The sequence below is a fragment of the Pteropus vampyrus genome, unplaced genomic scaffold (assembly GCF_000151845.1).
Source record: "Pteropus vampyrus isolate Shadow unplaced genomic scaffold, Pvam_2.0 Scaffold88, whole genome shotgun sequence".
Lineage (NCBI taxonomy): Eukaryota > Metazoa > Chordata > Mammalia > Chiroptera > Pteropodidae > Pteropus > Pteropus vampyrus.
In genome coordinates, this window is record NW_011888869.1 from 4,495,522 (window position 1) to 4,522,834 (window position 27,313).

Sequence of the window (27,313 nt, forward strand, 5' to 3'; positions counted from 1 at the left end):
GGAAAAATAGTAAGTGAAAATTGGAAATAAAGTGTATCACACATTTCTAGAGTTGAACCATCATAGAGAAGGAACCCTGCTCTGCTTTGTTAAAAAAGAGTAAATTTGAAGATCTAGTTGGCTATATTAAATGATTCGTGAATTGGGCAGCATCCCCTTCAGCACCTAGAGGGAGTTCCAAGGACTTGTACAAAATGGAAAGTTTTTTTATAGGAAGAAGGGTGGTGGAAGGGAGCTATTAACAAGAGAAAAGCACGTCTTCTATTGGGGAGAAGGGAATAGCAAGCTTTTTCCCCCTGCAGATTACTTCTTTCTTTGCATGATGGAGAGGGTCCACGTGACAGATTACTTTACTGGTCTTTGACCAGAAAATTTCAGACTGGTTGGTTAAGTGAGAGATTGAAATAGCAACAGGTCAGGTATTAAATTTAGGTTTGGTATCCTGGACTTTAGCACAAGTGACACCATTGGGGCCTGTGGTTTTTTCTTTAACAGTGGTTCGACTGTTTTCTTTTCTCCTTGTCTTATCTTTAGCTATTATTAACAGTGAAACATCAGATGGAGATATTCCAAAGTTCATGAGTGATTTGCAGGCTAGTTCTCAAAGAGAGAAAAGCGGTCAGCCCACAAAAATAGAACTTGTAAGGGAATTTAAACACTAAAGTTAATTTATTTATTTATTTTTTATTGTAAGTCTGAAAAAGATAGCCATGGGGATTGCTGCTCATACAGGAAACTTTTTTTTTTCTCTTGTGAAAACAACCACAAAGTGGTTGACCAGCTTTCAGTTTTTTTCTAACTTTTTCTGTCTTTTCTGTCAAGTGATCTCACCAGTGATTACCAAATTCATCATCATTTTAATCTCTAATCTTCAATACAGCTTGCTCCTGAGACTAAGGCTGTCATTCATTGGATTATGGATATTCCTTTTGTGCTCTCTGCCAATCTCCATGGAGGAGACCTTGTGGCCAATTATCCATATGATGAGACGCGGAGTGGTAGGTGTTCTTCTTGCTTCTGTAATTCGTTTAAGGCTTGCAATTACTTTACAAGGCTTTGCGGGATGATTTCTATAATGTTCTTTTAAGGTACTGGTCATAAAGTGATTTTGCCTGTAGAAATACATATGTGTAATCTTGACAGACTATTCAAGCAAGAGAAAGAGAGAAAGTAGAATCACGAACTAGGATCACTTTTGGACCCTTGTAAAATGAAAAGATTATGGACGGTATATAAGTTTGTGTACGAGATGGCTTAAAAATGTAGGCAGCCTCTTGGTGTTCAGTCAGGACCCATGCCGATCTCTGTGTGTGTCTTAGTGTTCTCTTACACTTCTGCATTTAGAACTGTTTGTAGGGGTGTCGGGGAAGAAAGTGGTGCTTTGATTTTCTCTAACAGGTTTTATTTAAGGTTCAGGCCTAACTTTAGCCAGATATTTTCAGTTTAGTTTTTGTTGCTCCAAGACATTTCCTGCTTTGGGTCAATTCTCAGGGGGCTTTTAAAGAGTTAGTTCTTTGTAAACACAGGATGATAATTTTAGATACTGGAAACTGAGTTTTGAAGAAAGGCATCGGTGAAATGTTAAAATTTACAGATTTTGTGTTTTGTCAATAGCTGGGAAATTTAAAACACTGGCATATTTTATAATACACGATTCAGAATACAGTATATCAAAATATATTATTTATTTCCATAATACACATAGGAGATTTTTAAAAACTCTAAATTTAGATACTGAAAAGTATGTGTGAGAGTGGTTCATAGTGGCTATGAGGTTGGTACAAGTACATTTAAAAATCTTTAAAATTTTTATCAATTACAGTTGACATACAATATTATATTAGTTTCAGGTGTACAACACAGTGATTAGACATTTATATAACTTACAAAGTGATCCCCCAATAAGTCTAGTACCCACCTGACACCATAAATAACTATTACAATATTATTGACTATATTCCCTATGCTGTACTTTACATCCCCATGACTACTTTATAACCGCCAGTTTTACAAATATGGTTTTTAAATTAAAAATTTTAACAACAGAAATCTCCTTACTGCCTTCCCAGGTCCAGTTTATTATCAGCTTATCACCTTTTCTTGTGAAACTTTGAATTCATAAGTAGAATGTACACTCTGTCAAATTTTTACTCTGTGGTATTAGCAGTGGAAGTTATAGAACCTAAAAGCCAGGCATAACTGTCGAGTACTTAAATCTCCACTCCTTTCCCGTTGTGATGTAGCTAAAAAAATACATCAGTAAGAGACCGACACTGAATCACCCTGCAGGAAACACGCAGTGCTCCTTGGTCTGTGTACATTTCTTTAACCTCGTGGGTTTATTTTTCTAGGTACTGCCCATGAATATAGCTCCTGCCCAGATGACGCCATTTTCCAAAGCTTGGCTCGGGCGTACTCCTCTTTTAATCCCCCCATGTCAGACCCCAATCGGCCACCGTGTCGCAAGAACGACGATGACAGCAGCTTTGTGGACGGAACGACCAATGGCGCGGCTTGGTACAGTGTACCTGGAGGTGTGTTTCCGGTTTTCTCTTTGATTATGTGATAGTGGCTTATTTTATAATTACCGTTTGGATTTAGAGAGTCTTCAATCCTCCTCAATCACTAGGAAATTAACTGAATCTGCAGTTTATCCATGAAAATTAGTTTTCTGCATGAATGATTCCTGAGTATAGTTTTGTTTTTATTGATTTTTAAAAATCGAGAGGCTAATTGAAGAGATATAGGAAATGAACTGAACACATCCAGTGGGAAAATATAAATGAACCTTGTTAACTATTCTACTTTTCAAATTCTAGCCATAGGGAATAAGATAGCATCCTGATTATTTTAGTCCTGCTTTGACTATGGATAAGTGTAGATTTTAGAGGGCAGGCTTTGGCCTTTAGCATATCTTGGTCCACATACCTTTTCATTTTTATTTTAATGATGGGATAACAGGAATTCTTTGATGTGGAATATTTATTTTGTAATCACTACTACAATAAGTACTATTAGATCAGGAAGCTCTTCACCTTTTATGGGGTCTGAAAAGGGAAAAGCCCACTGCTTCACAGCAGCTAAAGGATGCATCTTCTAGAAACCAAGGCAGTTCTCAGGGTCCCCTTTGCCCAGCATGGACTTCGCACGGCTCCCATTTTTATGGCTACCTGGACCAGTCACAGTTGTATAATGCTTGCCTCTACCAAGGACGAAGAGTGAAATTTTTTTTCCTCTTTGCATAAAAACAATTTTCTAGAGCCCACCTGCAAAAGAAAAAGAGAATTAGGGCAGTAGCATCACCAGCTAATTATAGAGTTTTGGTTTAAGATGCTTCTTTTGTTGAATTATGCCCTAAGGAAAATATTCTTTCTGATTTTTTTCTTTCTGATAAGTGGTTATCCTGTTTTAATTAATATTTTACACCAGGGCAGATCAGATATAATGCTTTTTTTCCCCCCCCTCTATAGCTTGAGAAATAAGATCTATGTCAGATTTTAGGATTTAGGCTGTATCAAATACATCAGATGGGAAGTAATTTTATACTTCAGTTTTTATAAAACTTTAGTAATTCCTTTGGAATTACCTTTTTTGGACAAATAGTACATTTTATACAGAATATCAAGTGATCTATATCAGTAAAATACTGATAATAATAATTTAAATCATAGTCAATGATTATGTTCCATAGTAATCAATCAAAAAAGCTTTGACTTTCTTCAAGCTCCATGTAGTGAATAAAATCAGTGCCTTAGGTCAATTTTTCTAGAAGCAGAACCTGGGACAGGGATCTAGATGCTCATAATTTATTGAGGGAGTGCTCTTTAAGAAAAACTCTGCATGAGATTGAGGGAGGCGGGTAAGGAAGGGGATAGAACTGAGCAAGGATGTGGTCTCAGGTGCCCTTTATCCTGGTCTTGAGCCATTGGAAAGATGCCCTCGAGCATAAGCCACAGCTAGGGTTGTCCTTCCTCGAGGCCAGGGAACCAGCTTTTGGTGGCTCCATATCAGTCAGTCATTGGTTGTGAGATCTTTTTTTCCTTAATGGAGGCATGTATCACCATTAATTTCTCCCTTGGGACTGCTGTTGCTGCAGCTCATGACTTTTGGTATGTTGTGTTTCTATTTTAATTTGTTTAAGGTATTCGGTTTCCCTTGGGGTTTTCTCTTTGACCCATTGGTTGTTCAAGAGTATATTGTTTATTTTTCTACATATTTTTGAATTTTCCAGTTTTCCTTCTGTAATGATTTCTAGTTTCATACCATTGCAGTTATAAAAGATGTTTGGTATGATTTCAGTCTTCCTAAGTTTGGTAAGACTTGTTTGGTGACTTACATGACCCATTTTAGAGACTGTTTCATGTGTGCTTGGGAAGAATGTATATACTGCTGCTATTGGATTGTATCTTCTATATTATCTGTTAGACTCATGTGATCTAAAGTATAGAAGGCAAATGTTTCCTTATTGATTTTCTGTCTGGATGATCTATCTATCCATTGTTGAAAGTAGGGTATCAAAGTCCCCTATGATTATCGTATTGTTGTCTGTTTCTTCCTTTACATCTGTTAGTGTTTGCTTAGTATATTTAGGTGCTCCAGTGTTGACTGTATATATATATTTTTGATATTTCTAAACTTTGATACATTGACTGGTTTATCACAATATAATGACCTTCTTTGTCTGTTACAGTTTTTGGCTATATATTTTCTGATGTAAATATAGCTACTTCTCCTCTCTTTTGGTATCCAGTCCCTTCACTTTGAGCCTATTTGTGTCCTTAAAGCTGATATGAGTTTCTTACAGGCACCATATAGTTGGGTCTTAATTTTTAACCCATTTAGCCACTCTGTGCCTTTTGATTGGAAAATTTAATTCATTTACATTTAAGGTAATTATTCATAGGTAAGGACTTACTAGTGATGACTTATTGTTTTCTGTCTGTTTTATAGTTGCCTTGTTCCTTATTTCCTCTCTTGCTCTGTTCCTTTGTGAATTGACAATTTTCTGTGGTGTTATGCTTTGATTCCCTTCTCTAACTTTTTTGAATCTACTGTAGGTTTTTGCATTATGGCTACCACGAGGCTTACATAAAACATCTTAGCGCATGACAGTCAGTTTTAAGCTGGTAATATCCTAACTTTGATCACAAAAACTCTACCCTTTTAACTCCCTCTGCCCACGTTATGTTTTGATGTCACAGTTTATATCTTTTCATATTGTGTATCCATTAACCAATTACTGTAGTTATAGTTATTTTTAATATTGTTTTCTTTAACCTTAATACTAGAGTTAAGTGATAACACACCACCTGTTCGAGTATTAGAATACTCTAAATCTGGCTCTATACTAACCTCTACCAGCGTGTTGTATATTTTCGAATGTTTTCATGTTACTAATTAGTTCTGTTGGCACTGAGCTGTGTCACCTTAAAGAAAGTAAAGTGAAACTGTTCCTTCTACCCTCTTTAATGTGTCCAGTCTTGATTTTTTTTTCTGTAATAGTATGCTGGAACTTTTCCATTGGACTCCTGGACTTTCACAAAGGCACTCTGTTCATGGGTGATTATCAAAATTGGTGTTCTTTGGAGAGGGAAGATGGTAGAAAACTCCTATTTTGACATTTTGATGATGTCACTCCCCCATCGTCTTCTTTGAAGCTGAATCCAGCCCTGTGGAACAGGGCCGGTGCTGGCTTGAACACACTACGCAGAAATGCATTATGCTAAATGATTACTTAAGAACTGGAGAGAGTTTGTACTTCTAAGGTAGTAATAACCTCCCAAATGTGTTCTATCCCTTACGGTAGGTGATTTTCCTTGCGGTTTCCCACAGGCTTGCCTAAATGCACTGGTCAGTGCATCTTTTGTACTTGGTTCTCAGTTCAGCAGAACGTCCTGTGTAGAGTTTCAGTTGTTGACTTTCCATTTGGTGTTTTGGCAGGAATGCAAGACTTTAATTACCTCAGCAGCAACTGCTTCGAGATCACTGTGGAGCTTAGCTGTGAAAAATTTCCACCCGAAGAGACTTTGAAGAGCTACTGGGAAGATAACAAAAACTCCCTCATTAGCTATCTTGAGCAGGTAAACACTGTCTCTAGTGTAACATGGGAGATTTAAGAGCCTTTAAACCTGCTGTACAATAGTCTCTTAAGAGGAGCCCACTCTAGAGGAATCCGTCAGACCCAAAATGAAGATGCTACATTTGGAAAACGTGTCAGTCGTGGTTCAAATAGGTTTTCATTTGTCATAGGTTTTGCGGTTCATGAATATTCACTGAGAACTGATTAAACTGGAGGGTTGTAGACTAGTGAAATGAGAATCTTATTTTCATTTATATTGCTCTAAGCAAGGGCAATCCTAGGACCCTCCTCCACCTGGATCACCTTGGGCCTGTCAGACATCTCAGGCAGGACCAGGACTAGGATGAGGAAAGTGAGGCAGCTAGGATATAAAGAGGCATTCACTCTTAGGGTCACACAAGTAGGGGGTCAGCAACTGGCAGTGAGCGTGTCTTTAAATTTTGTGCCCCACACACCTCACTTGTCTCACACTAAACTCAGCTGAATCTGAGGTAGTAATAATAATAATAACGATAGCTTACCTTTATGGGGCATTTACTATCTCCCAGGCATTCTTTTATATGCTTTACATGTAGCACTTAAGATATTTGATCCTCACAACAACTCTAGGAGGGAAGTTATACCATGGTCATCTTCATCTTCATCATAATCATCTTTTTCATTATCATCATTATCATCATCACTCTTATTTAAAAATGAGGACTCAGAGGCACAGAGAAATTAAACAACTTGCCTGAAGTCACTCAGCCAGCATCCAGGCTGTCTAGTTTCAGAATCACCAGGCCATGTTGCCTCTCATGATATAAGCTTAGATCTTTACCTGAGAGTCACTTATGTAGCCACTCCAATGGGCTATGTACAGAATATTGGAGCATCTTACTACCTGTCAGAATAAAATACTTTACCTACTCAGACTCAACTCAGGCCGGTCCCTTGCCAACCCCACCCCTCTGTACTATGCAGACATTGGCGTCAGGGGCAATGGCGGTGGAAGACCTAAAGACTCTGTTCTTTGCTTGCAGTGCCTTGCCAGTTTTCAAATTCCATTCTGAATGCGGCTATTTACACCCAAAATCAAATAGAGCGATGTTAATTTCACATGCCAGCTCATAGTGCAGACTAATTTTTAAACTAATTTGACATAAACAAGTGCTCTTTGAATGTATATATGTACATTAAAATATATACGTATGAGTCCAATGCATTAAAAAAAATGTAAAATCAGCTTAAAAATTCTTTTACAAATGTCAAATAATCATATAAGAGACCTTACTAAAAGAGTCTTTCATGTAATAGATCCACTGTTGATGGTGATGTTAAAAACACTCACCTATTAAACAGGATTTTTTCGATCAATGGAATCCTGCTGCATGTTAAACATACATAGGTATTTTCAACAACAAAACAGGATAATTATCCATATTGACAATCTCGGTGGGGACCCTTGTGGAATGTCTCCTTTGAGAAGAGTTGTATTTGGATGAATCTTCAAAGTTAACTGAAAAATATATTTTTGGGGTAGAAGAAGTAAGACAAGGCTATTTGGTGTGTTTTCCACTTAGATATTAAAGAATGTCTCTTTAATACAGTGCTTTTCATTTTACGTATTTTTTTAAACAAAAATTTATTGAGCTACTTCCACATCCTCAGCACCCTGTGAGGCACTGGGGCTAGTGACCATCCTCAGGAAGGCTTCATGTTAGTGGGTTTCAGAAACTCGAATACCTATGCAAGAGAGGATGATGAGTGCTAAAATAAAAGGTAACCACAGAGAGCAATGGTAGCACATAAAAGGGTCCCTAATGCAATCCTGGGACCTCAGAAAAGGCTTCTTGGAGCCAGACTATAAAATTTACTCTAGTTGATGCCAATATGATTATTCCTCTGATCGATAATTAAAAACAGATTTACCTACTGCTTAAGTATTCCCTTGGTTCTTGAGAAAAAATGTGCTACAAAACAAAATGAAACACAAATGTGTGCCCTCAGGAAAGAGGAGGATATTTGTCATGTTTATGGTGACAGGTGGGCATGCATCAATTCATCTAAAAGCTATATCAGTTTATATAGAAATAAGCTGGAGAGAAGCGGGACCAAACCGTACAGTCCTATTTTTTCGCCATTTGGGATGAGAATTTGATTTGTCCGCAGATCCCTGAGATCTGTCTTGATATTGTAGTGCAAGCTGTGTAGAAGCAGTAACAGGGGTATTTACAGTGAGCTCATGCAGGATGCTTCATGGAACACTCCAGTTTTGAGACTCAGAGCCTGATAAAAGATCAGTGAAGGCTGCCAGAAATTCTGCGTTGAAATTGTTTTGCTGACAATGAGACAGAGTATGGTGGTAATTGAACACATGGGCCTAAAATCTAAGCATGGACTAGTCTACAACTCAGGGAAAAGAGTGATTAGCAGACCTAATTCTGTAACTGGTTGAGAGGAAATCTCTTGCAGAGTTTTAAAAGGACTAGAACTGAAATTGTAAAGTTAATTAGAATAAAAAGATTGCTAAGAAGAGCCTCTCGCTCAAGAGCTTTAGAATAGTCCAGTTCTCAAAATTCCCAAAGAATTTCTCAAAGAATATTTCATGGGCACCTGCTTCAGAATCATCTAGGTTCTTATTAAAATTGAGTTTCCTGTCCCAGTACCCAGGCACACTTCTTGCAGGGCAGGACCCTAGAATCTACGTTTCAGGAAGCTCTCTGGGTGACATGTAAATACACAAGGGTTTAAGGACTGCTGATAGCAACAGTCCTAGCAACAGTGGAGAATCTTCTGGATTTTTTGGTTTGTTTTCTTTTGTTTTAGCTCTGGTCAATTGAAATGTCCTGGAATCTGAGGAGAAAGCATTACAGGAGGGACAAGTGTAGTAAATAGCTTCTCCAGTCATGAGTGAAATTTGCACTTCTGTGATTTCCTTTGCAAAAGCCATAAAGTGCCACGGTTTTCCAATCTGCATTTCTGTGGAATTTGCTACAGCTCATAACACTTTGATTGAGAGTAATTACCACAGTGGTACTTCTCAGACAGAAAAGTGTGTCCCACGATTGGCATATCAGTTATAGACATGTACTTATTTTTCTGTTAAACTGCATACTGTATAATGTCGGGTTGCAGAAGCAGAAAAAATAAAGTCATGAATATAAACTAGGTATATTTGGGCCTAATACCCGTGAATTACATGTTTTTGAAGTGATTGATTGACTTATTTTCCAGTGGTGAGGAAATTTAAAACTTTTATGTGTCTAAGGTTTATAATATTGATAATCCCAGGGTTAGAGTGCCTCAAGATGAATAAAATCATCTCCACAATTTTTCTGACCCCCAGTGGCTCTCCCTATGTGAATTTCACTCAGAAAGCTAAATTTTCATGTGTCCATTGGCTAAATTTCAGTCTCTTAATTTTTGTTGGCTAATCCATAGATCAATTTTGGGGAGAAGTCAAAGATTCAGTAGACCCTAAAAAAGTCTTTTTTTTTTTTTTTAAATATATTCTCTTCTCACTATGCTGTTTGCCAATAATATGATCATTTATTATTACCGACAGTACGTATAGCTTTTTACCATTTGCAAACGGCCTTTAGAGAAAAGAATTATATGTTACTTTTATAGAGTTTTAGAGATTCTGCTTTTTAAAAATAATAGCAAGTGCAAAAAATTTGCCGATAACCAGAGGCATCTCTTTGATAAACATTTTACCACTGAAAATTTATTTTCCAGGGACAAAGGGATACGTGAGACTTCTTCTACTTGCTGTAGGGAAATATTCAAATATCAGTAGCAAGAGAAAATTTATTTTCTGGGGCCAGACTGAGAAGCAACCTGAGCATTTGGGAAGTCGGACAATATTGTTAAGTAATCAAGCTTAATGAATTACCTTTTGATATTCCAGAGGCAGAGGCTGTACTTTCACAAAGCCCTTGAGTGACTCTCTTGTCACTTCAAACACATACTGAGTTGAATTATTGTTTAAAAATAAAAAAAAAAGAGTTGTTTTTTTGTAGTTTGCATTGCAATAGTTGATGATGGCAACTTAATTTAGGAGGATTATTCTCAATAACTCTTCCATTTTCTTTCTAAATCCAATTTTCAGTTATGAAGTGTACTTATCTTTCATGCCATTTATTTTCAGCCAAAATAATATTGTTAATGGGTTAATGTCTAAGTAGTTGCAATATATATCTTTCTACCAATAATGGACAAGTATTGAAGGGCTGTAATGTAATATTCTTGTTAACTGAGAGAGGCCATATAAGATAATCATAAGTGACCAAATTTAAAATAGGAAGATGTGTGCCAAGACCAGAACTGTTTTACATATTTGACAGACTTTCTATTTTGTTTTGTTTTGGTGGTTTGGAGGGTACTTAAATCTTTCTTTGACTCAGAACAAGATATTAATTTTTTTTGGGGGGGGGGTAGTTACTTCTCATTTGTTCACCAGAGAAATAGCAGAGTAAAGAGTGCAAGAAACATTCAGTGGCCTTTTGATTCTTAAATGATGGGGATCTACAGTATTTTGCTAGAAAATGAGCTAATTGATATGAAATGGATTTTTGGGTCATTTCTAACATGATTTTCTTGGTTGTTCTTGACCTTTATAGATACACAGAGGAGTAAAAGGTTTTGTCCGAGACCTTCAAGGTAACCCAATTGCCAATGCGACCATATCGGTGGAAGGAATAGACCACGATATTACATCCGGTGGGTGCTCTTTGCCGTGATCTGGAGGCTCTAGCAATACATACAGGAGCCCGATTACTTATTATCATAGTTATAAGCAAAAAAATTAAATGCCCGGTATCTCTTTACCTTCTCTCTCCCTGGGCATCTAACTAGTTAAATTTCCTTTGTGGAAGCCATTCAGGTGGTTACTGAGGATGGCTGCTGCATTTAGACACTGGGGGCAGCAGATGGCGCCCTTTCCTCAAGTATCTCCAGAGCCGCGCGGTGGTGCTATCCACTGGCGGTTCTTTGTAGTTCTTGAGGCCAAGGAAAATGAACTCCGTCGTTGGAATACCAGCGTTGCTGACCTCTCATGAAGAGGTGCTAACAAGCAGTTACTTGGTAGGAGTGAAAAGAGTAGGAAAGTAAGTTATTTAGCAATATCGTGTGTCTTAGGATTTCCCATACATTTCTTCATTTAAACCATATGATAAATCCAGACTTATTCAAGGTTAAACAGAATGTTACAAGATTGAGGTTGATGTTAGTTATTTCTCCGTTGAAACCACATTTCGGTTTGCCTAATTTGGACCAAATGATGTATATTCCTAGCAAACCTACCTACTCCTGCACTCATTTTAGTTTAACTGTCATTTGTTGGGATCTTTTCAACAAAATGAATACCTTTTTAGCTATCTTTACATATTTCCAGACCTTGTAATTAATTAACCTTTAACTCATTTTCCAAACCTCTGTATACCATTACCTCTTTCTTAACTGCCACATTTATAACTTGTATTTTAAAAAATATTTAACATTTGTCCTCTAAATTTCCATTTATTCATTCGTTCAACAGTTATTTATCAACGACCCACTAAGCGCCAGCACACTTTTCTAACTATATGTCAGAATCTAACATAGGGAAAAAATATAGGTAGAAAGGAATGAAAGTTGAGGATGGGCTTTGGGACACTCCAGCTTTTCGACGGCAGGGCAATGAGAAGGAAGGAAGTAGCAATGGAGTCTCAGGTGGAGAGAAAAGTAAATGCATTGTCCTGGAAGCCCGGAGTGTCTCAAGGAGAGAGGGCTAAAAAGTGTCAGGTCAGACGAACTTGTGATTGAACCAGTGTGGAGAATCTTGACACAAACCATTTCGGTGGGGTGTTGGGAGCTCGATCAGGGAGGTACAAGAGAGAATAGGAGGAGAGACACTAGGGATAGAGAATATCCACAAATCTCTCCCGGAATCTTGCTATAAAGCAAAGAGCATAGCTGGGGCGCTAACTGAAAGGAGATGTGGGATTTAGAGGTAGTTGGAAGAGACGGCGATGGGGACTTGTTTTTTTCCAATCGTTTCTATTTTTACAGTGAAGTAAGATGTAAAGCACCCACTGAGAGCGAGGTGAAGAGGAAGTGTTAGAAACGTTAGGAAAAAGGCGAAAGTAAATTGTCCCCTGGGACCTTGCCACTCAAAGTGTGGCCCCCTCCCAGCAGCTGAATCAGAGTCACCCTGCAGCTGGTTAGAAATGCAGAATCTCAGGCCTCACTCCAGAGCTAATGAATTAGAACTTGCATCTTACTGAGTTTCCCAGGGATGCGCACTGATCTAGGAAGATGGGAGAGCGAAAGACTCGCGAGAGAGGGCCTTGGCAGGACGGCAGGACAGTACCAGGACCTATGTAAGGTTGTTGTTTATGAACTAGAGACAGGGCAGCATGGGTGAGTGCTTTCTCCAGCTCCTTGCAGCCACACAGGAGCAGCCATATAGAGTAGAGAGTTGGAAATTATCCAGGGCCGGCATTTGCCAGGCATGAATAACCAGGAGGGAAAAGCAAATGAGGTGAAGGTGTGTGCATGAGAGTGAGTGCGCTGGTGGGCTCTGGACCCCAATCCAGGTTAGGAGGGAACTATGGGTGGGAAGTGAGAGTGTGAACCGTAACTCCGCTTAAGACTTCTCCCGAGAACTTGTTGGAATGCAGCTCCTCGCAGGCACTCTGGACCCATCCATGTATTCTGAATCTTTAGAAATCTAAATTTCAGACAAGCGCCTCAGGGATTCAGGTGCGGCCATCTGGGCCACACTTTATGAAACACCGATCTAGACTTCCTAGCAGGTCTTTGCTTGGCAAGGTGCTTGGAGGGAATCAAAACATTGTGGCAGGTGCTCCGATGACTCCGCTTGGGGACTGTGTGTGTCTTTTTACCTGTGTTACTTCTGATGTGATTATGGGGATTCATTATTTTAGATTTATCACACAATTTAACGTTAATATCTGTAAAATTGCTATAGGAAATGATGCCCTCTGGAGAGTTTTACACTCTCAAAGGAATTTCATCAAATTCCGTAAACATCTACTTTAGAAATAGGGACTAGGAGAAGCTGAACTGAGGTATACTGGGTATTCCTTAGCTGGAGTAATTATGCATTTCACTTATGGGCCTTATGATCTGATATTTTGTTTTCCCACAGCGAAGGATGGTGATTATTGGAGATTGCTTGTACCAGGAAACTACAAACTTACAGCTTCGGCTCCGGGCTATCTGGCAACGACGAAGAAGGTGGCCGTTCCTTATAGCCCTGCTGTTGGAGTAAGTGATCATAGCAGCTGAGATTTATTAAATACTTAGCATGTGTCAGGCCCAGTTAAGTGGCTTATATTTAATCTTCACAATAACCTTACAAGGTAGGTACCATTATCACCCCCATTTAACAGACGAGAAAAGTCCTAGCAAAGTTGAGTGACTTGATCAAGTGCTCATTGGTTGATTTAATACCATTCATTATGAAACTCTGTTATTGTTTCTTTATTTTCGAAGAGCTCCACAATAAAATCAAATAAAATCTAAAAACATTAATCTTTTTTTATTTTTGCCACATTGATTTCAATGAAATGAGATTCTGTTCCATTTATCTTTTTATCTCTAGCATATAGTAAAATACTTTACTCAGTGAGTATTTAGAAAAATAAATTATGCCTGCAAAGTAATTTCAGGCATTAACTAAACATTTATTAAGCACATTGTAAGAGCAAGACCCTCTATGTTAAGCGCTATCAGAAACTATACTAAATTTAAGTGGATACCACTTATTTTCCTAGGAAGGTGAAGGCGATGAGACCAAAACTTCTCTTAGGGCAGGATTTTACTACTATCTTTGTATATATTACCAGAACCAGGTGGTGGCTTACAAGGTTTTCAATCAAAAGGCTTACTTGAAAAGAATTCATTGTACTTTTGTTTATGCACCCAAAGTTTGGAGTAGCAATGCTTAGGTTTTGCAAATGAAACATCTTGAATTTTTAACTGGTGCTTTGGTTTTGATTGTGTGCATGTGTACATTAGGCTGTGTTATATTAAAATGGAAAGGTGAATTTGGGCAAATGAAACCTGGAAAAAGGCAGCTCCAGAAACAGGTTGTGAAAGTTTCAACGATTTCGATCCTTAGCCTTTCTAGCACGTGTTACTTTAAGGAGGTAGCGAGTGTCATCATGTTCCTAAATAACCAGGGGTTTCAGTAGCCAAATCGGGGAAGTTTTAGTTCCATCCATAATGGGGGCATAGATATCAGGAGGGGCTGGGGTTGGGGGCTGCGTCTTTTGAATATCCTTTCTGCAGAAGTGTGTGGATTCTCCATGGGCCCGACGAGGATGCCCAGTTCACAAGGAGAGTTGAGTTCCTGGGCCGCTGGCATCTCTGATGGTTCGGAGATGTGTGTTGCCATCACTTTCTTTAGCAGATTCAAAATTCTGGAAAGCAGAACCCTGTGGCTTGGAATGCCGGACACTGACTGCATTCTTTCATATTGCTCCAGCGATCAGGAGAAAATTCAAGATTGACAGGAGAAGCTCAGTGATTATTCAAAGGCAGAAAATTAATTATAGATTACATCTTTTTACTGGGGGCGAGACTGCCTTTAAGTAATCTGTCTTGAAATAATCTGCTTTTAAATAATTCTACAAAGCTATTAGATCAAAGCACATTTCAAACATAATGTCTTTTGATTGTTTTTTTTTTCCCCCTGAAAATATCTTTTATCATGAGAGATTTTTTTAGGATATACTTTAATTTAGGTGGCTATAAACCCTAAAAGTGCTCTTATTTATTTTTTTTTAATTCCAGCTTTAAAAGTACATATGCACTTTTATAACAATATATTCCTGATTTTTCTCTTTCAGGTTGATTTTGAACTAGAGTCATTTTCTGAAAGGAAAGAAGAAGAAAAGGAAGAATTGATGGAATGGTGGAAAATGATGTCAGAAACTTTAAATTTTTAAAAAACTTTTAATCAGCTGCTTTTATTCTATCTATATAATGTAGTATGATGTCATGTGGCCATTTTCTTTTAGATTTTGTGCAGTTAATATTTGACATTGATTTATTTTTTAATCATTTAAATATTAGTAGACATTACTTAAAATAAGTAATTAGATTCTTAGATAAAATATAATAACTTGGTCTATCTCTTCTCTTATATAACATTAATTTTCCTTCATATATTACATAAAGCATTGTAGGAAAGATTTAAGTGATCTTGGCATCTTAGACTTAAATGCAATATTCCACATTATTTACAATACAGAACTTTTTGAGTAAGTCTAGCTTTTGAAAAGAATAAAGTTCTTATAATGTAATTGGTGATGTTGTCACATGATGAATGCCATTGAGAAGGTCAACAGCTGTAATTTGGAGTTGTAAGCATTATACTGAAAGATTTAAATAGTTCAGTATAAATTGTCATTTGTCTTTTGTGCTGACTAGCTATATAAGCATGATCTTGTTAATGCTTTTTTGATGGAAAGGAAATGTAAATGTTTAGCAAGAGGTTTTATGAAAGGAATGGAAATTAACTTCTTGCTTGTACGCACGGGGACTATCCTGCTGTATTATTCAGCCTGTTAACACTACTTCAAAGTTTATGGTTTTCTCTTGGTTGTAGATTGGCTCAGAATTGCATTCTAAATGAATAAAGATTAAAAAAAAAATACTCCCATGGTCTGTATTTTAATTCTTTCTAATTTTTGGTCTAGAGTTGTGGTCTTGTGATAAAAAAAAAAAAGGAAAGGTATCCCCTTGATAGTGGCCTCTCATTGGTTCATTCTCTATAATTTTATGTTTATTAACTGACTGCTGTATGCCAAGCACAGTGCAAGCTCTGTGTCTATTATTGTGGTGGACAAAAGGTTCCGATTCCTTGGATCTTATGGCTCAGTTGTGGACACAGACTTTAAATAGCGACACAGATGAATATGTACTTATGCACTGTGATGAGCGAAATGACAGGAAAGAAGAGTGTGTAGAGAGAGAGAGTGTCAGAGCAACTTGAATTAGACTGGATGAGGGGACTCAGGGATGGACTGTCAGTGCATATAAACCCAGACCTAAAATGCAAGTAAGTGTGAGCAATGCAGAGTGACTGAGTGTAGGGGTGTGTTGTGTGTGTATGTGTGTGTACGGTTGATTAATGTTCCAGGTACAGGCTGTTTTTTGTTTTTGTTTTTTAAATAGTGTTAACTCTTGGAATAATAGACTCCCAAATGTATAAAGGCTTAAGCACGATAAAGCTGTATTTCTTACTCAGGCAACTGTACGAGGCAGAAGACAGAAAGATAAGATGGCTTTTCTGCCCACAGTCATGCTGGGATGCATTCTGACAGAAGATCTACCATCTTCTACATTTGGCTGCCAAGGTTGCATGGTGGTCATCTCCACTGCGGATGATGGGAGAGAGGCAAGAACGTGGAAGAGCATTTGGGGACGTCCTTAAGGGCCAGGCTTGGGAGTGGTGAATAGTCTGCCGGCGTCACAGCGCCCGGAAGCGGGTTTCCTGGCCACAGTAATGCAGCAGAGCCCGTGAAACGGAGTCCAGCAGCACACGGGTGAGAGGTATCACACGGGTGACAGGAAGACAGTCTTTGATGAACATTCAACTGTGTTTGCCAGGTAGAAGGAACAGCAGGTACAAGGCGTGGGGTAATAAACAATGTGGCTGGCTGGAGGCCAAAAGAAGGACAGAATGACTGAAGCAGAGAGACGTGGGAAGCGAAGCGGGGAGTCGAGGCCAGGAGAGTGGACAGGGATGAAGTCATGCAGGACCCTGTGGACCAGAATTGAGAATTTAGGATTTTGTTTTTAGAACCCCTGAATACCCTGAAGCTAGGAAGAGACATGATCTAATTTATGCTTTAAAGGTCATTCTGGCTGCCGCGTAGACAACAGAAGCAAGAGTAGGATCTCGTCAGGCAGCCAGTGCAGGGGCCAGCAGAGCAGTGACGCGGCTCAGGTGGTGGCAGGAGAAATAGGAAGAAGTGGGTGGGCTCGTGATCCATTTCAGAGATAGAACCGACGGGTCTCGGGGAGGGATTGCAGGTGGTGATGGAGAGGCAGGTGTCAAAGATGACGTCATGTTTCTAACTCGAGCAAATGGGTCCATGGTATGTGACATATTGGAGAAGCAGCAGACTGGAAAAGGTGAGAAGAAGAAGAGTTCCAACACAGACAACGTTAAGCTTGAGATGCCTGTGCTCGCGAGATGTACAAGCGGAGGTGCCGAGTGCACTGTTGGCTGTGCTACGAGTGAAGCTCTAAAAGAGGCCCAGGATTGGAAAGAGAAATTCGTGTATAATCGACATGTAAATAAGGTGACTACGTTATTTAATCGCCCAAACTGGGGCAGTTTTAAGAATGAAAGGGGGACAGCTAATTATGCCAGCACACCAGGTATGATCCAGGACTGTCAGGGCAAGCTCGGAGTAGAGTCACCTACATATAGAAGTCATTTAACATCCTCTAGGAGGAGCCATAGTTAGAAGAAAGATAAGATCAGGCCTGAGCTCTGAGGAACTTCAGAATTTTGCTCCTTGTGGTTTATAGAGGACAGGAGAAGTTGAACTATGTTGTAGTAAGAAGCAAGCTTAAACCTTAGTGGTTTAACTTAATAATTCATTTTTCACGAAAAGTCTGTTGGTCCATGTAACGCTCCAGGAAGTTTGTCTTACATGTAGTGACTCGGCAATGCAGACTGTTTCAGCCTCGTGTCCTGGTCGCTGGAGGAGATACCTGGAGTCACTTCCGTCCACAGCTCATCGGCCAGAGCTAGACACGCAGCTTTGTTTTACCACAGTGTTTGGCGAGCGACACTGTCACCGCCATAGTCTTCCCTTCTGGTCCCTAGCATAACTTTACTTTCCTTTTCTGAAATATAAGTTTCATTTAACCCCCCTCCACCGGGGAGGCAACTTAAAGTCACATCAAATCAAGGCTTTGAGCTTCAAGTTCGGGGGTTCGCGTGATCTCACAATAGCTTCTGTATCAGGTCCGCATATGGCCACTCTGGCTCCAGAAACCTATGAACTAAAAAGACAGGTTGTATGCATCCTTCACGCCCCACATATAATGGTAGAATAGGGTCAAGATGACATCAATAAACACTGCATTTGGAACAGAAGAGGTGCACAGAACTCACTGGTCTGCAGCAACTCTGAAATCTCACTGAGCAGGTATTTCATAGGCCTCCTCCTCTCTTGGGGATGAAGAATGTTCCTGGTTTCAGAATTGATTCTATACTCTGAAAAGCACTCCTTTCCCTCCACGACCATGGCCTTACCCTCTCGAACTCCTCTCTCATTCACTTATGACCCCCCTGGCGTGGCTGCCCCGTTTGGAATGTGAGAGATCTCTGTAGTCACTGCAGAAGAGGGAAGCTGAGACTGAAGAACCAAGAACAGATTTTTTGTTGCCTTAGTCTGCAAGTGACACATATAAGCCTCGTTCACAATTCACTGGCCAGGACTAGTCACATGGCCTAACCGGACAGGATGCAGCAAGTATGGGGGGTGGGCAAGTAGAATGTGTTTAAGACCAAGTCGATGACCTGTTCAGCAGTTAGAGGGAAAGTATTATTATTTCCATGTAGTCTTGTCCTTGAGACCATTTGTGGTTATGATACAGGATTTCAAAAGTCTCCATTACCCTGGTAATGCTCTTACCATCTCTACATGCCCCAGTTTAATCTAATGAAGGGTCTAGAACTGAGTACTGTTGAGAAGGAAACTCCTTTCATTTGGTCAGTGTTGAAGGTTTCTGTGTTGAAGGACCTCCACTGGAATGACTGACTCCTGGCCTCTAGTCTTAACCCCTGACCCACTCCTTCCTAGAGAGAAGTCAGGCGATTACAGGTGAGCTAATTGTTAAGTGATGACAGGTGAGCCAAGTGGGTGGACCAACTCTATCAAAGGATAGTAAGCTTTCCTTTCCCCAACCTTCCCTGCTCCAGGCAGACGCAGCTCCAGATTCTCCTGTGGGTGCTGAGGTAGGCTTTGAGCGTGTGTGCTTGGATGGAGGAAGGCTTGTGGGCGTAGAGTGTTAATAGGCTCTTTGGTCCACAGATTTAATGTCACTTTCTCCAATTAGTTTATCAATAATAAAGCTGACAGTTTAACCTCTGTCTATTGGTCTCCTATGTCTTATTTTTCAACCGGTTCTGAACTCAGAAATGGGAGGAATGGGTATTATATGTTAAACCTCTAAAATCTTTAAGAGGTATAATACAATCATACTTCAGGTGTGGCAGTTTTTGTTTGTTTGTTTTGTTTTTTTTTTCCAAAAGTAAAGCGGGACCAGCACGTCCCGCATTGTGAACACTGTACTTCTCTTAATAAAGCCCAAGATGATACTGGCATTTTGGGAGGCTATGCCGCATTGTTCCTTTGTATAAACTTAGTATAAAATGAAAACTCTAAGGCTTTTGCTTTGGTTTGAAACTGGAGGTTAGAGCAGACAAGAACTTGGAGAGTCTGAGAGCTGAGAGTTAAAGAGATCTGGATTATGAACAACAAGGCCAAAATGTTTTAGGTAACAGAAATCTGAAAGGGAGGGGACTGGGCAGTTGATTTTAATGAAATAATGAACACATTGTGAACTTTGCTCCCCCCCATCATTGCCAATGCAAATCAGACATATTACTGTGGAAGAAATAGCTAATCTCAACTCACATTTTGATTTTTGATTCTTCACATAAACAAAGATAAACATTACTTGCAGGGAAATACAAACTTTGATATTCATATTTTATTTATGCAACTTCTGAAATCTTTCCATCATTTCACATTGTGGGAGGCTTAAAAACCATCATTTGTTCCAACATATGACTCAACTTCTCTTTTCACAATTCTCATAAGGATTATCTTCTGTGGTTAGGGCTGGATGGCATTTGGAATTTCTGCCTCAGAAATGTCAAGATAGAATATGTCCGGACTTTTAGGTCTCACTTTGTCAATATACTGCATCCTAGTTTTGCTGTTCTTAGGTAAACACCATTTTAGTTACAAATATTCTGTTTCTTTACCCTTTATTTCTTTCTATAGACAGTCAGCTTGTGAATCAATGCAGTTATAATGTGGGTTTCTAGCATAATACATGCTTTAGTTTTAGGTGATTAATTGAAATCAGTGCAAAATTCTCTGAGAATTGGTGTTCTTAAAAACAGGGCAAAGATTTGACTTGAGTAGGTTAAAGGTCATCGGCACAACCAGGCTGGTAGTGAATGTAATCTGTAATGCTTCAGGCAAGGAAAAGCACCGCGATGAAGCTTACTGGAAATTTCTAGGGGCCACAGCCTGATTTTGTAGGTTGCTGTACTTTCTTCTACCTCTTCTAGTTTTTAACCTACCTTAGCTCTTTCAGTATTTTGTCCCCTTCCTTTTAGTCATTCTTTTCTTTTGGAGATACATTCAGCAAAATGCTCGCCCTGTGGTGTCTACTGAGAGGTGAAGAGCACATTGCCATGGTCTCCAGCCATGGCCGCCATCATTGTCATCACTGTCAACACCATCACCATAATCATCACCATGACTGAGCACGTATCTCGTGCTACACTCTGTGCTAGAAACTCGAAATGCAGTCTTTTGAAGCACAACTTATTACACTGTAAGATAGGAAGTGTTGCAGCATTCCTACTTAACAGATTCCTACTTAAGAAAAAGACTCAGAATTTAAATTCCTCACTTCACCTAGCTAGTAAGTGGCAGACCAAGATGAAAACTTCCATGTTCCTGACCCCAAGTCCATCCTGTTACCTCGCTTCTTTAGCATGACCTGGAAAAAGGTGTATTTTTACCAATTAATATCTTCGCTTTATATCTTTTGACTACTTCACATCTGCCGATCTCTATACTTTGGGTTCTGGGCAATATTTATTACCTATTCTGAAATAAGTCCCTTTAAAGATAATTTAAAAACACTTTGCGAATAAGTGCAATAAGCTCCTGTGTTATAGCTTCTTGCCACGTGGAATTATCGTGAACCCAGTTTGATCCAGTTTCCTGTAGACATGTGATGTCTGGCAAAGCTGTTAAGTGTGGCTCTGACGTTAATGCTGTGAAGAGATGTGTTTCGAGATCTGCCAGGGCACCGCCGGTAGCGTGGAGCGGATGGGGGCAGCAAGGAGAGGTGGGCCTGGCGTCAGAGCTGCCCCTCATTCCTCCACTTACTCCATGGGGCAGCAGTGTCCTGGGAAACTGACTAGCTGAAGGTTCTGGCTGCAGAAGTTTTGTATTGAAGTTATGGTGAAGGCAAACTACAGCACAGGTGGGCTGGGAGGGCATAAAATGAAGTATTATGGGTCCTGAAGTCAAATGGAAAATTGACATAGACAATGCTCCAATAAAGGGATAAATAAGGGGCACAGACCCTGAGCTTTAAGGAGGCTATCTATGTGTAGTGAGGCTTCTGCTCCTGGACAAAACTTCCTGGTCAGTCTATAATCCTGGAAGGAAGGCTGGCAGAGAGGGGCCGTGGTGCACATATTAAATAAATTAATATATGTGAGCAATTAGAAAACTGCCTGGCATGTAGCAAGTGCTCATAATTGTAATTATTATTATTATTACTCAACAACATGTTATTACTGCTCAAAGATGTAGTATTTTTATTTCTCAAACATGTGGTATTATTTTTATTACTGCTGCTATTATTGTAAGGTAAGTTAGGACATTTGGTACCGAGAAACTGGGACCATAAAAGAAATCCAGGTAAAAGAGCCACAGGTGGGACCAGTGCTTGAAAATGAAGTAAAAACCTAGTTATCAGAAGAGCTATGGTGTAATATTTGGGTATAGATAAGCTCTTGTTGCTTATATACATATGTGTACACACATACATACACATATGACATTTAAGATCTATGTTATATCATGCTCTGTCTAGGCACCTGCAGTTAACTTGAGTCTGCTGATGGCATTCAGTGGAAAGCAAAGACAACTATGGACCTCATGCAAAAAGGTATTCTTTGGTAATCATTTTAGTATCAACTATGGTAGTATTTGAATAACTTAAAATATTATTTAAAATAAATATTTATATTTTTCTACTCACTGTTGTGTTTAACCAGCAACTGTTTAATATTAAAGCCGGAATGATAAAATAAGAGAGAGAAAACCATAATGAATTTATATGTCAAGATTTGTGAGGCTATTGTCCAACCTGCATTGTGAAAACTGGGTCTTTCTGAAATAGTAACGCCTATGCGTCTACGTGGAGATGACAGGGGTAAAAGATGGAGGGTACAAACTTTCAGGTATAAAACAAATAAGTCCTGGGAATGTAATGTGCAGTATGTGACAGTACTTAACGATACTGTATTGTGTAGTTGAAAGCTGCTAAGACAGTAGATCTTAAAAGTTCTCATCACAAGGAAAAAAAAATCGTAACTATGTGTGATGACAGATGTTAACTAGACTTATTGTGGGGATCATTTCACAATATATACAAATATTGAATCATTATATTGTATACATGAAAATGATATAATGTTATATGTCAATCACTTACCAATTAAAAAAAAGGATAGAAGATAGAGGGACTTTGCCCAGAAGTTCAGGGCGATTGGATGGGAATATCTACCCACTGCGATTTATCGAAAGAATGACTGTGTGCTGAGAGAGGAGAGGGCACATAGTGGCAGGTGAACAGTGTTCCAACATTCAATTATAGATCAAATCAGAGCCTTATCAACAGCAAGAAATCTGACATATTTAGAAAACTTAATGGGAGGAAATCACTGACTGATGAAATAAACATATATAACCCTCCTTTTTAACTTTATAAACATTTAAAAATTTACCAACCGCAATTACTGCAAAACTGGGAGAAATATGATCTTTTTCTTGTATTTATTTTCTAGGTAATTTTTCGGAATTAAATTGTTACTGGTTCTTTGTCTTAAGATTGATCTGGCTGAAATCCTATTGATAGACTTAAGAAAACTGACTAATTAATAACACATTTAATGCATTACTAAGAAATCACAGTTGGTGACCATAAAAACAATATATAACATATGTACAAAATATGAAAACCAGAAAATGACATGACTTTTTTGAATAGTTGAATCAGTGGTTGAGTTAGTCAGGTTTCAAGAGTTTGAATATCATAATAATGCATTCTTCTTATTGTCCTGATTAGATGCCTTACAATTTTCCAGTGAACCCTTGGCTAAAAGTGCTGTTTCTTCTTACCCATATTTACACTAATATTTATTCTAGAAATGCCTGAAAAATCAGCCCTGACACTACCAGGCTCACTTCCATTCCTTGCCCTTACAATGAAACTAGCCAATGAAACTCTAAAAGCAGCTGCCCATAGTCATTTGCCTACAGCTATCCTTTGCTCCAGAAACTTGACTGCAGCCTTTCTTCTGTGTTTATTTTAAACCTTAAATTTGAAAAGCAAGATGGTGAGAAAATAGCCTTGAGTCTAACCAGGGCCTCATAAATTTGTTGCTATGGCTTATCTGGCTTCATGAACCACTGTTGTGGGATTTGGAGTCTGGATAGGGAAGCTTAAAGCAGTAGGTGGTGCAGCCTTTTTCACTTTAACCCTAAAATATATTTCATTGTGCATTAAATACACAGAGCTATTTCAAAGCCAAGTTTGTGTGTAATTAAATAAGAAAGTGCCAGCTTTATGTGCACACCTCAAGGTCCAGACCGCCACATGCGCTCTTTGTCAGTCCACAGGAGGCGCCAACAAACTGAGCAGACAGGCAGATGTGAAAAGCAGGATTAGATGCTGGATTTTCGGTTGAGTCCTTTGCCAGGTGAATGGTCTTGCAGGCTCCTGTCCGCACAGAGTTGGTGGTGTTATCGCTTCTTCCTTTAACTCCCACACAGAAGTGAGAACACGCCCCTGGCGATCAGAGCATGACGCTCTAAACTCTAACTCTTTAACAGCTGTGAACCATCCATCCACATCAGGGGTACGTGGCCTACTTATATGATTGGCTAGTATGTATTGACAGATTCTTTGGGATCGCACGTAAACAACAACAACAAAAATAGAAAAGTAGAAAGTCTTTTTTTTTTCTCTTCATTTAGGATTCACTTTCAAACCCAGCGTCGTTATTTTTTAGTTTTCACAACATAACACGTGGTGCCCATTCCTCTTGCATTTCTACTTCTCTGTTTTCCTGATCAACTGTCTCTCAAATACATTTTATCTGTCACGAGCTTCCATAACTTCCTTTTACCTGTCATTTTTTCTTCACTTCTGCCTTTTCTATCTTCCTTTGCATTCTCTCCCTCTGCCTCCCTGGCCCCCTCCGGATCACCAGGAAAGCAGCTGAAGTCAAGCATGTAGACTCTCGCCTTCCTTCTCCTTCCCACAGGCCCTCCTTCGAGAAGCGTCTTCCTTAGTCCCAGTCTTTCTCTGGGCAGCTTGCTCTCTAGAGAAGCCCCCGTGACCTTCTCCACAACCCTTACGACAACCCCAACCCCGATCCTGACCCCAAGAGCCCAGATCCTAATTCTGGAGCCTGCCCTGGCTTATCCGAAACTGGGTCTCCTGAATGAAATGCAACTTTCGTGAAGAATTATGTTGCTTCCCTCACCATTGGCAAGTAGGAGAAACTGCAACCAAACTGATGAAGCATTGGGAAGGATGATCTCAGATCAGGCTGTGTGGCAGAGCGTAGGAAGAGCCTTGGACGAGGCTCAGAACACCTTGGACGAGGCTCAGAACAACTGCAACTGGTTGAAGAACAAACTAGGGGAACGTGGCCCCTTTCTGAACCTCGGTCTCTTCATCTGTAACTATATGAGGGTATAGTTGCTTTAAGATATTTATTAAAGTTCTTTCCCTAACAATCTCATAAGTCACCGAAAAGGACATTTCCTATAGCATGTAAGGGAAGGCCGAAATGGAAGGCAACTAAAATCTTTAGGCTGGGATATTGAGTTCGTTTCGGTCAACGTGCACTGTGGCTCAGAAATAGCTTTGTAACTGCCAACAAAATCTGGACAGAAAATATTATGACTCGTAATTGTCAGTAGTGTTGACTCCCTGAGCAAGATGAGCAATCAAGTTCCTAGACATACTCCCTCCACCGCCACACCCCTCCCAGAGTGAGTCTTAGGAATGTCAAGAAGCTTCTGAGGCTGATGGAGAAGCTTCAGGGGGAAAGAAGTCAGTGAAAACTGGTGCCGATAATGAAGGGCATAGCAAGGTCAAGAGGGAGCAAGGTGGGGGTAGGGATGCCGCGGTTGGTGTTGAATTTAAGCTGGGATGATGCTCTGAGCCCAACAATATCCTGCTCTCCCTTTCTCTCTCCAAGTCTCTAAATCTCTATCTCTGGCTCCATCTCCAGTTCCATCTCTAGAGCCAGCTATGCTCAGGAGCTGTTAGCACTTCATTCAGTATCAATCACATCTGCTGAGACTGGAGGGACCAGAGACTGAGAGAAGAGGACGGGTGGGCAGATGGTGCCACTTCTGCCTTTGTCTACGCTCTGTATTAAATAGACTGGCTTCTTTGTTTTTTAAGAACCTTGCAGTAAGAATGCCCAGTTCTTAGAGAAAGCTGAAATAAGCTGTCTTAAAATTTCTCATTATAGCTTACAGGGCATTTTGAAGTAGTTTTCCTGCTTACCTATCAGATAATGTTGAAGAACAAATGAAATTAATGTGAAAAGCTACTGTGCTATTCATATATATAAGATTACGATGCTATATATTTCTGTGTGTATGCACGGTAACAGCAAAAACAGTTAAGATGCAATCAGGGGAAATTGTGTATAGTTGCTTGGAAAAAGTATTCCTGAGTTTTAAAAGGAATATTCATTTTTTTTTTCTTGCAGTAGGTCGTTTCGCTCAAAGACAAAAGCAAGTATACAACAGTATCCACGTGAGAAAAATACACTGCCTCAAGCTGCTTTGTGGTGACATGTTGCCACAAATATGCTTCACAGTATTAATGCTCTTTGTATAGTTCAGATCTTACATCCTTTTAGCTTGAAAATATTGCCATTTATGTAAACTTCTGATCATTTTTGAATGTCAGACTTTGCTCTGTTCTTGCAAGTTTTTTCCCTTCCTTACTTTTAAAGACCATCGTTTAGGAGACAAGGGCTAGGCCAGAGGATGCTGATTAGCCAGTGACTAAATATGGCAGGATGCAAACATAAACCTAAACCCATAGCAGGCTTTTGCTGCTAGCAGGTAATAGTTGATGCTTGCTGTTTGCTGGAAGTCACACTTCAGAGGGAGTTCTTTTCACTTTTCTTTTCCCTTCTCTCCATATGTACACATTGCTGACGCCCCGCAGGAAGTGCTTAGCCCAGCGCCTGAGTCATCATAAGTACTCAATAAACGCCACCTCTTGGTTGCCTCCGGTTTATTTTGGCATCCTTTGAAATGTGAATTACAGAATGTGTGAAGGAAAGCATCACAGAATCTGTCAGGGAAATCGGCCTTGGCTGTGTACGCAAGGCCTGGAAGAAATGATGGGACAGCATGAGCTCAGGTCGCAGCCGTCAGAGGTCACGAGGGAAAGCAGCTGAACATTCTCGGCTCTTCCCCGCCCTGTTTCGTTCGGGGTGACCTGGGTTTCTTTGGAAGCTCCCTTGAGAGAACCAGAGTCCGTTGGCTTCGGCGAGCACGTGTGTCCTCTGAGCTCTAAGACAAACAGTGATGAGAGAAAAGGATGAGCGTAAGAAGCAAACCAAATAAAGGGGCAAACAAAGTTATAAATTTTGTACAAGGGTAAGAACTGGGATGTTTCAGAACTGTTTTTAAGGCTGTTAGAGGGCAGACTTTGGTAAGAGAAGTGACTGCTCTGCAATGGGTTTTCACTACACAGGTGTTAGGTAGAAGCCACCCAATGTTCCCTACGAACACCTTTCGGGCACCCTGAAATGGCCTTAGTTGCTCTTCTCTAATCATGAGTGAGGGCCCAGAGTGTAGATTGCTGACTGGGAGAGGGATGAGTCCCACAAAGCACACGGGCTCTGGGGTAGGACATCTCCGGGTTCAAATCCAGGCTCGGCCACTTCAAAACTGTGCGTTGTTTGGCAAGTTATTTGATCTCTCAGAGACTTCCTTTCATAATCCAAAACCAAAACCAAAAAACACCTCCTGTGCCTGGTTTTTGTGAGAACGGCTTGAGATAAAGTATACAAACCTTCTGCTTACAGACACTGATTAATGTCTTTTTTTCTGTACAAGTTCATAATTTAGGGAAGCAGTCTTCTGCCTTTTTAAAAGACATATGATAAGTTAAAACAAACATAAGTATGTTTAC

The 27,313-nt window shown here is 39.6% G+C and overlaps 1 protein-coding gene across 1 annotated transcript in view; it reads left to right on the forward strand.

The window, feature by feature from the left end:
• The window catches only part of CPE (carboxypeptidase E), a gene marked incomplete at its 5' end in the record, with an annotated part of 87,711 nt that extends 71,983 nt beyond the window's left edge, over positions 1 to 15,728 (forward strand). The window contains 6 exons of the mRNA XM_011363715.2: positions 881 to 998; positions 2,352 to 2,534; positions 5,941 to 6,080; positions 10,684 to 10,783; positions 13,215 to 13,333; positions 14,920 to 15,728. Of these exons, the coding sequence (XP_011362017.2) occupies positions 881 to 998; positions 2,352 to 2,534; positions 5,941 to 6,080; positions 10,684 to 10,783; positions 13,215 to 13,333; positions 14,920 to 15,018 (759 nt within the window). The remainder of the gene's footprint in view (positions 1 to 880; positions 999 to 2,351; positions 2,535 to 5,940; positions 6,081 to 10,683; positions 10,784 to 13,214; positions 13,334 to 14,919) is intronic.
• Between the last annotated feature and the right edge of the window lie 11,585 nt (positions 15,729 to 27,313).